This window comes from Zingiber officinale, chromosome 2B (genome assembly GCF_018446385.1).
Source record: "Zingiber officinale cultivar Zhangliang chromosome 2B, Zo_v1.1, whole genome shotgun sequence".
Taxonomy (NCBI): Eukaryota; Viridiplantae; Streptophyta; class Magnoliopsida; order Zingiberales; family Zingiberaceae; genus Zingiber; species Zingiber officinale.
Window position 1 is genome coordinate 43,966,982 of NC_055989.1, and position 10,518 is coordinate 43,977,499.

At 31.1% G+C, this 10,518-nt stretch overlaps 1 protein-coding gene across 1 annotated transcript; it reads left to right on the top strand.

The window, feature by feature from the left end:
- Positions 1 to 526: 526 nt before the first annotated feature.
- Positions 527 to 5,938, top strand: LOC122045619 (nuclear transport factor 2B-like). Its single transcript, XM_042605920.1, has 2 exons — positions 527 to 863; positions 5,784 to 5,938. The coding sequence occupies exons 1-2, from the start codon at positions 567 to 569 to the stop codon at positions 5,856 to 5,858; spliced, it is 372 nt and encodes a 123-aa protein (XP_042461854.1). The 5' UTR covers positions 527 to 566; the 3' UTR covers positions 5,859 to 5,938.
- The last annotated feature ends 4,580 nt before the right edge of the window (positions 5,939 to 10,518 follow it).

Sequence of the window (10,518 nt, forward strand, 5' to 3'; positions counted from 1 at the left end):
ATTAAGTCCTTAGACTAGACTTAACTGAACTTCAGTTTAATATCAGATTTTCTAAATCTGTCAATTCCTATACACTTAGTAAAGAGATTAGATAAATATAATACTTAATTTTAATTTATTTGTTATTTATCAAAATATATATAATCATTGATACTTATTATACCAATAATAATAACTATAAACTATAGCTACTATAAAATTAGAATAACTATAATTCATAATCGGTACCATATATGCACAAGTGGTCTACAATATAATATATCAGTTATGAATTCTAACTGTTACCATAAGATATATTTTGATGAGTCATAAAAGAGTATCCTTCTAATGAATTCAATTGAAAGGATCATTCTTTTGATCTAAACATTTTATATTAAAATGGATTATTTGGAACTGCTATAAATTGAACCCCTGAACAATTGGACTGGGCCTAAGCCGAACTCGAGCCATCAATTGGAATGGGCCTTCTGCGTGATCTGAACGCGTTCCTTTTGTCCTTTCCCGTCTATTTAAAGTGACGAGGGAGAGAAGGCGGAACTTCTCCTCTTTCTTCGACTGCGGCGGCGATGGATCCAGACGCGGTCGCCAAGGCGTTCGTCGAGCACTACTACCGGACGTTCGACAGCAACCGGCAGGCGCTCGGAGGGCTCTACCAGGACGGCTCCATGCTCACCTTTGAGGGCGACAAGATCCAGGGCGCGGCTGCCATTGTTGCTAAACTCTCGTCCCTCCCTTTCCAGCAGTGCGCCCACGCCATATCCACCGTCGATTGCCAGCCCTCGGGACCCCCTGGTGGCGTGCTTGTCTTCGTTAGCGGATCGCTCCAGGTCGGTGGCGAACAACATCCGCTCAAGTTCAGCCAGGTATTTATCTTTTACCTGTTTATACATTCTAGAGTTAGCCCTATTTCAAGTTGATGATCCTTCATCATCTATGGTTTATTATGAAAATATGATCAAAGACGCGATAAATAGATGATTGTTTCCTTTATTTATTTTTGTGGGCGTTCTTATGTTTCTAGGTGATGGTCCTATTATCCAATCTATTCTTTGAAAAAAAATGACATGTTTTTAAATTTAGTTTCTTGGATCACGTTCAGTTGGTGACTAAGATTGAGTCCTTGTCCTACATTAGTTTTACAAATATTGACACATGTTATTATGTGGTTGTTTAGTAGGCAAATTCATGGTCTTCAATTTCTTATAAGATTAAAATCTTATCATAGAGGGTTTAGATGTATGAAGATCAGATGAATCTAGTTGGATTGAAAGGCTCTAGCTTTTTGATGCTACAATATTGAAATCCATCTCTTCATGATCATATAAACATGTGAAATCGTATGGTTGAATTAGATCATCATCATTCTCATCAAACCATGTTATTAAACTTTAAAAAAAAATGATTTTGAAAGGTTTTTCCAATATTCAAGCATCAAATTTAATCTAAATATCTCATTTTTTTTAGAAAGTATCGACTTAAGACAACCAAGCAACAACCTAGTTGAATTTTGAAAGAAATTCCATAGCAATTGCATATTACATGTAAGTCTAAATATACCTATTTAGTTCATTTAAATTTAATCTAAACCAAATTGACTTAAAATCCAAATCTATCTTTGTTTGTAGCTCGTAAAGTGTTATATTTGGCAAGTGATAAATAGTTTAGATATTAATTACTATTTGTTTTAATATTTAACGTTGACTTCATTTGCCTTCACATTTTGTGTGTCCGTTGTCTATCATTTGGATATACCTTTTGAAACCTTGATAATTATTCTCTTACTAATCAACAAAATATCACCCGGAAATAATACATATCAATATTTTATTTTTATCTTGAATATGATTGGTTTTCTCATGTAGTTCTAGTGTGAAAAGATAAGGACTTATTGAACCTTAATATGAATTTGTAATTATAGGAAAATCATTTTCTTCTCTGAATAGCTTTGACACTACTTGCAACATCATATCCATCTTTTATCACTTCAATATAATTATAAGATATTCCTTCCTTCTTTGAAACCCCCAATAGTCATGAAGAAACCCACCATAGTCGTTGTCTAGGAACTCTATGATGTGTCCTTTCTAAATCAATAAAAATTATATGTAAATCCTTTTTTCTTTTCTCTTTATTTTTCTATTAGTTTTCTTATCAAATAAATGACATTTGAGATTCATCTTTTAGGTATGAAAGCAAATTGTTTTTCAAAAAATGGTTGTCTTGTTGTTTATTGTCTCAATATTTCTTTCCTAAAGTTTTATAGTATGATTTATCAATTTTATACCTTTATAATAAAAAAAATTTGTATCACATTTTTTCCTATAAATAGATATAAAAAAATTTGCTCTATTCTTGGGCATCTTTGTAATTTTTTAAATTTTATTTAAAAGTTTGTTTAACTAAATTATTCTTTTATCTCCCAAACCCTTCTAAAATATCAATAGGAATATATTTCAAACCTTCACTTTTACCTCTCTTTATTTTCTTTAAAGCCTCTTTTTCATAACTTAATTTAATATTCTAGTTAATTATAATGTTTAAATCTTTTATAATTTTGCATCAATGCTCAATAAATGTTTTACAAAAATTCTTAACTGCATTATGGTCAACAAAATTTTCATCTTTTATGCATTTAACATTAGCCCAACCTCAATAATCATAAAACTTATCATATACTTAACCTTTGCAATGCTTATAATTTTTTTGCCTTAATAATAGCTATTTTAAGCCCTTCAAATTATCTCTATTTCAATAAATTTGCTTTATTTGGAAAATGCCTTTTTAAGCTAAGTCTTTTGTGCCCCCTTACACCACCATCAACTTTTCTTATACGATTTACCTTTAGACAATAACAACACTAATAATAACCAAGTTTTTATCCTACTAAGTGGGGCTGACTTTATGGATCCTCTTATGTTATTAGGCTTGATCCCTACTATATACTCGTTTAAATGAAGTTTATCATGTCTTGTCATTCTTAATCACGTCTAAGTCTTCTTCAGTCATTCTCTTTCTTGATTAATGTACATATTTCAGGGTCTTGCATTGCCTAACTAAAGCATTGATTGGTTGCTTAAGTGCATGTCCATGCTATCTTAAATACGTCTTTTAGAGTTTTCCCTCAATATGCATAATCCTGTCTTTCTTTCTATTATTGTCATTTGCTACCGTGTCCATCCCTCAATGTGCTTTCCTTTAAACATTTCAAAAATAGATCTAGATACATGATATCACTATTAACAACCATTTTATACCAAACTTATTATATCATCATTTGATATTTTAAAGTTTTTATTATTCTCCTTAAATTCCATATTCTAGTTCTTGTAAAATTAAAGATGTTTTTAACATTTTCTAAATATTTAATACCATTAGTTGATTGTTAGTTAGTTGTGCGCAAGGTTTAAAATTTTGAGTCGTGCCAAAGTATCAGTTTATGATCAAAATGATATAGTTTCGGTATTATATCGGCTATGCTGGTATGATTTTGATACTTTTTAGCTATATAATTTATAGTTAAAAATATTTTGATTAATATTTGATCATTATAGATGCTTATTATTGAGTTATATTTGAAATATTGAATGTTGAGTTTAAGTTATGATATTATCTCGTGAAATGTTTAATATTTATTAAGTAAAAGTCAATTTAGGTTAAAAGTCCAGCAACTAGACATGACTAGATCAAGTAGGTTTAAACTATATTTAATTTTGATTTATTTTGATCAGTTTAAAATTAAATTTATATTTAGAATAATTTAGTTCATTAGTAATAGTATATTTTATAAAGTTAAAAATTATATTACACTTTTCTTTTTATCTTTCTTAATAATATGTTTCTACCTCTCTAAAAAAAATTTCTCTATGCTTGTGGACGAATAAAGAAGGAAAAATAATAATCATTTAAAAGGTTAAGAGGGTATTTTTCCTCTATTTGCCTTGTGAAGAGATTAGGAGAGAAAACAAAATAACCATGGTATTTTTTTTCTCTTTCTTTAGCTTTATGCACAAATGTAGGGAAACAGATTAATAAATGAAACAGTAAAAAAAATAATAAGAAAAATATTAATGGATACAAGAAAGAAAGAAATTTAGAAGTAAAAATTTTAACCAAAAATATATATATTTTAAAAAAATGCAGCAGCGCGGAGGTCACCATGTGGCCATGGAGCTCGCGGGGGCTCACGAGGTCACGGAGGCTGAGGCCTCCGCAAGGTCACAATAACTTGGTTGAGCATACTTGTCTTATAATTTGTCATATAATTTTGTCCACCTTCTTAGTAAGGAACAAATCTACCTGAATATGATTTTTTTTTCCATTCATACAACTAATTAAGAAAATGGTCCTTAGAATAAGGTGTAAGAAAATCTTAAATTATATCACTCTTCATTTGTTTCATCAAATCTAAAATCGTCATGTAGGCCTTTGAGTTGCCCAATAACTCTCCCTGCATGTCAATTTATGTAAATTTTTATTTTTAGGCATATCATGGAAATTTTCATTTAGCTTTTCTTAAAATTCTCTTTTAATTTAATCACTCAATCGTATATAAGGGTAATATGCACTTTTAATCTTCAATATCTTATTTCCTAAAACCAATTTTAACATAACAATTCTATTTCTAGATTTCTTAACTTCAATAATCTTATCCTTATAATCCTTGTATAATATATTATCTACTTTTCTAGTTTAATAAACATAAAACATGATTATGTCATTCTCTAAACTTTCTGTTACCACATTGTTTTCTATAAGCAAATTATGTTAATTTTTCTTCTAATTATGACATCTACAAATTCGAGTAATTTATGTTAAAGCATTCTTATATTTTAAGTTGCTAACCTGATCTTATAATTATTATATTCGTTAGTTACCCACAATAGTGCCAAAATCTTTTATTAGTTTACATCACATTTGGGATTTATGTGACCTAAAACCATGGAATTAGATATTTAAAATTATGCACATTCCATCTATATCTTGGCCTTCGTCCCCCTTCTTTCTCCTAAAATCTCCCAGGAGTTTATGACAAAATAGTACCTTCCATTTTATGATAAGGCCCATCTTTTGAACAATATTGTGATCTAAATAAAATTGTCGTCATTGAAATTACTAAATGGGGCAATCGATGAACAATACTTCGTAGAGAAAATGTCAAAATTTTGAACCAACTTGATATAGATGACTATATATTTCTTCAATGCAACAGACAAATTTTATCTCCTGCTCTTTTTTCCTATGTTCTTTTGGTTTATGTTGTCGTCTGAGATTGATCTTTCAGTTTGTGCATTTGATTTGACATGAAGGTTTACCCTGCTTAGCTTCCTTTCCCATGCATAATATTCTCAACTTGTTTATATAAGTTTGTCACTTGAGTATAGAGATTTATTGAAGTGCCCTTTAGTTTTTGTTTTTATTTCTATAAATTTGTCTGCATTTGCATTATTTCCAATTCTCCAGCCATTAGAATCTTCTAGTTGGTTCACTTTCCAATTGATTATACCAACGTGCTGAAGAATGCTTTAAAAGCTCACCCCTATCCCTATTATCATAATTACTAGCTCCATTTTTTTTTCTTTTTATTAGTGGCCTTTTGATTGTAATAGTTCAATGACAAGAGAAGTTCAATGTAGCCATCCTAAATAGTTTTTTAATGTTTATTAGTATGTAATCGAGTTCAATATTTTAAGAAGATCCATATAGCCTTCCTTGACTTAGTTGTTTTGTAGTATGCATTTACTTCATCGATAGTATGTTGCTAACCGATGGTCTTTATTTTGTAGATGTTTCATTTGATTCCAACATCTCAGGGGAGCTTTTATGTGCTTAATGACATATTCCGTCTCAATTATGCGTAAGTCTATTAATGTATCTGTGATCTTGTATGGTGGACCTTTGTTCGAGAGTATCTACATCGTTGGTTTGTTGCGTTCGTCTAGTTGAATAGTCGGACAGCAAGTTGAACTTTCCTTTTATCGCCGTAAGTTTAAAAGAAAGTGTTTTTTTTTAACATTAAACACAACGAAATAGTGGGCCCTCTGAACTGGTATTTCGAATGAGTTGCAGTAGCCTAAGTTTTCCCAACAACTTTGCCTTTATTTCTATGCATTTTTTAAAAAAAGTTTTTAAAAAAGTTTGATAGGGTTTTGAAAATGCCGTTTGAGGTTTTATTAATGTTAAAATATCCTTTTATTTGTTATAAAATGTCTATTCTTTTTTGTTTTACTTTTTTTTAATAGTAAAAAGTAGAATATGGAAAACATTGTGATGTCACAAATTATAAGTGGTTGAAGGAACTTTTTAAAAGTCATTAAGCCTTCAATGTAGGAATGTAAATGAATTAAGTCGTTCGTGAGTTATTCGAAATTTGATTCGATAAAAGTTCGTTTGAGCTCGTTTAATGAGGTTCGTTAAGATAAATAAATCAAGCTCAAGTTTCGTAATATTCGATTCGTTAATTTGTAAATATGTTCGTTGAACTCATTAAGTAACTTTTAAATAAAAAAATAATAGTTTTGATATTGAATTTTTAGATTTTATATTCTATTTATGAAAAATATAGATAAATATATTAAATTTATTTATTAAAATAAAATTATAAATTTTAATAATAATATTATAATTTTTTCTAAATATATAATTTAGTTTTTAATGAATATTTAAATTTATGATTTACATTTATTAAGTTTGTTTAGGCTCGATAAAAGTCCGAATAAGCGCGTGAACCATGAATATATTCATTAAATAAAGTTTGAACTCGGTTCGATTATAAACAAGTCAAGTTCAAACATTTAAGAGTTCGACTTGGCTTAATTACACCCCTACTTCAATGAATTGTAAAATTACCTTTATTTGTAATTGATATGGTAAATTAGATGGTATTAGTTCTAGAGTTTTACCTTTACACTAGGGGTGTGTTTGATTGGGGTTATTTTTGATAATTTTATTTATTTATCTAAGGTTATCAACGAAAATTTTATTCGAATAATATTCCATAATCGACGGACATGTAATTTGGAATTGGAAAATTAAAGTTTTTCTTGATTTTGGGATTAATGAAATTTTTTTTATCCAAAATACTTACGAATAAGACAAAAATATGGTAAAAAGAAAAATATAAAGAAAAAAAATATAAAATAATTTTTTTTAAAAAATAAAAAATATAAAAAACATTAAAATAGAAAAAAAAACATTAAAAAAATTAAAAATAGGAAAAATAAAAAAACATAAAAAAATAGAAAAATAGAAAAATGTAAAAAATTTAAAAAATTTAAAAAATGTAAAAAAAATATATAAAAAAAAATAGGAAAAAACATTTAAAAACATAAAAAATTTAAAATTTAAAATAAAAAAAATTAAAAAAAGTAAAAATAATAAAAAAAAATGTAAAAATATTTAAAAAAAACTTTAAAAAATAAAAAATAAAAAATAAAGAAAACGTGAAAATAAAAAATAAAAAAACGTAGAATTTAAAATAATAATAATAACAATAATAATAATAATATATGGTCGATTTTGTAACTAAGGGTAATATAGTAAAATATTAAATTAGGTTATTTATTAAAATCTTTAAACAAATAAGTTTTTATTGTATTATTTTAGGTTGAATCAAATAATATTTGATTATATTTTATTTTTCATAATCTTAAATATGTAATTATTCGATAATCACATAATCTAAATTATATATGATAATTTAATCACATAATCTAAATTATATATGATAATTTAATCAAACATACTTTAGAAGTTCTCGAGTTCAACTTGGGTGTTCTAGTTTCGAGTCCAACTTGAGTGTTCTAGTTTTGATGGATTATGGTGAGCATGTGTACTAAATTGACGAGGAAGTTTCGCAGATAAGGTTTGTTTTGGCATTACGAAGTGGCAATTGACCGGAGGAAATAGAATCTAGTCCAGTGATAAGTTTCGAAATTATAAATTTATGATTTGAGTGAATTTGAAATATGCTTAGTCAATTAATAATATTTTAATATTTTTTAGTTATATTAGATATCTATTTATTTTTTGGGATGATTGATGTAATTTTATAGAGATTTTCATTAATTAACTAGATAAATAAGAAAATGTTTATAATGAACGATTTATTAGTCTAATATTTTTAGATTAATTATTTATTAAAGAAATTTATCTATTAATTTATCGAAATTAAAATTTTATTTTTAAAAATCTGAAAAATGTTTTACCTTATCATTATTAGGCAACAATATTCTAATGGTTAAATGATAAAACAATCAACTCTAGCTGAAATCAAAATGAATATAATGTTTTTATTTTGGAGGATTAAAGTGGAAAAAAAACCCATAAGGAGATATGATATAGATTATGATGAATGGACCCTTTGTAGGAGAGGAAAAAAGGGTAATGAGAATAAGGAAGGCGGAGAAGAACAGGATGAGGATGTGGTAGGTTGCCCGAAAAAGGGTTTGACTGGATAAAAATATTGTAACACGTTTAACAGGCAAAGAATGGTCGAACGTAATAGACCGACCGAGCATATGAGATTGGCAGGAAAAGGCCGATTGAGTACAGAAGTATTTAGCTTCATGCAAAATGAAGATATAGCACGTTCGGCAAACAAAAACAAAAATCGATCGAACGTAGAAGCACTTAGCATTGAGATGTCATGAGGGCTTATATACGCTCGACTGATTAATCTCGGTCGATAAGGTATGACCGGCCGAGCTCAATAGATCGGCCAAACACAGAGACATTTAATCGCGCACGACCCTTACTATGTGGCTGACCGAGGGAAGGTCTACCGGGGCAGTAGTGTTTGTATACGCCCAACTGGTTAATCTTGGTCGATAAAGTATGACTGGCCGAGCTCAATAGGTCGGTCGAGTACAGAAACATTTAGTCTTGTACGATCCTTAGCATACGATTGACCAAGAGAAGGTCTACCAGGCAGTAGTGTTTGTATACGCCCGACTGGTTAACCTCGGTCGATAAGGTATGATCGGGCGAGCTCAATAGACTGACCGAACACTGAAGCATTTAGTCTCGCACGACCCTTAGTATGCGGCCGACCGAGGGAAGGTCTACTGGGCAGTAGTGTTTGTATACACCCGACTGGTTAATCTTGGTCGATAAGGTATGACTGGCAGAGCTCAATAGGTCGGTCGAGTACATAAACATTTAGTCTCGCACGATCCTTAGCATCTGGCCGACCGAGAGAAGGTCTACCGGGCAGTAGTGTTTGTATACGCCCGACTGGTTAACCTCGGTCGATAAGGTATGACCGGCCGAGCTCAATAGATCGGCCGAACACAGAGGCATTTAGTCTCGCACGACCCTTAGTATGCGGCCGACCGAGGGAAGGTCTACCGGGCAGTAGTGTTTGTTTACGCTCGACTGGTTAATCTTGGTCGATAAGGTATGACCGGCCGAGTTCAATAGACCAGCCGAGCATGGGAAGTAGATCGAGCATAAAGGTCATCAACCTTGCACGGTTTTTGACATATTTACAATAATAAAGTCCTGGTCGGGTATAAATAACCGATCGAGTATAGAATATCGACCGAGACTAGTACAAACAGAAGATATCCCTTATATATACAGAATGAGCTTATGTGACTAACCAAGTATATGTAACAGGTGAACCATAACAATATGTGACCATATGACAACTTAATTAATTGTGCGGCAAACAGCTTCTAGAAGTCTCCACAGGTATGCTAAACGACAAAGAAGGTACATTTGAGGTAAGAAAAAGATTCCTTACACTATTATTGTAGTTCTAGCTTACGTCATCTCTTAACAAACATTAACAAACCGGGGTCCACCTCATGACTGTGGAGGTTAAATGAGGTGGAATAAAAAGGGGAATCCTCTCCACTAGCCAGGTACGCAAACATACGCATGGCATCAGAATCAAACCCTAATTTTCATTTTCTTCCACACTGTTTCCCTTTCTTTTTCTCGCCGGAGACTAATTTGAGCGTCGGAGGACCTAGCCAAGGTTTCCCACCCCGGTCTTAGGTCACTAACGCTTTGTTGGTTGGTCTTATTGTGCGTAGGGAGAGGATATCATTCATTGGATTACCGAGCCTTGGCCGAACCACGGAGGTAGCTCGTCGGTGTTCATTTTTGTGAGATATTATTCATAGATCCGCTTTGGTTTTCTTGAGTCTATCATTCAGCATTTAGGCTCTTGTGAGGTCCGTTGTGGTTTTATCGGATCATCCCCTGTTCGTCGGCGTCAGAGTCATTATTCGTCATTGCTCATCATCTCCCAACGCTTCATCTCGCAAGCTCTTAGACAAGATCAAGAGACATATTAAAGAGAAAAGAAAAAAAAATTTAAAAAATGAAGTGGGAAGAAAAAATTGAAGTGTGGATGGATTCGCCACTCGGGGATGCGCAAGGCGACCTTGCACACGGAGTTGTTGGTCGTGGTTATACTAGGCGAATTCATGATTGCGAGCTGTATCGCGAACCTGTTAGGAAAATTTGTCTGCCAGTCATAGCGGAGAAAGCTGCTTTTAGTCTGATTTCAAT

What these genes read in the sequence shown, in the direction of transcription:
- LOC122045619 (XM_042605920.1), top strand. Translation starts at nt 567, where the DNA reads ATGGATCCAGACGCGGTCGCCAAGGCGTTCGTCGAGCACTACTACCGG. An exon ending in ATCCGCTCAAGTTCAGCCAG is followed by an intron (nt 864 to 5,783) that starts GTATTTATCTTT and finishes TTTATTTTGTAG; the next exon opens with ATGTTTCATTTGATTCCAAC.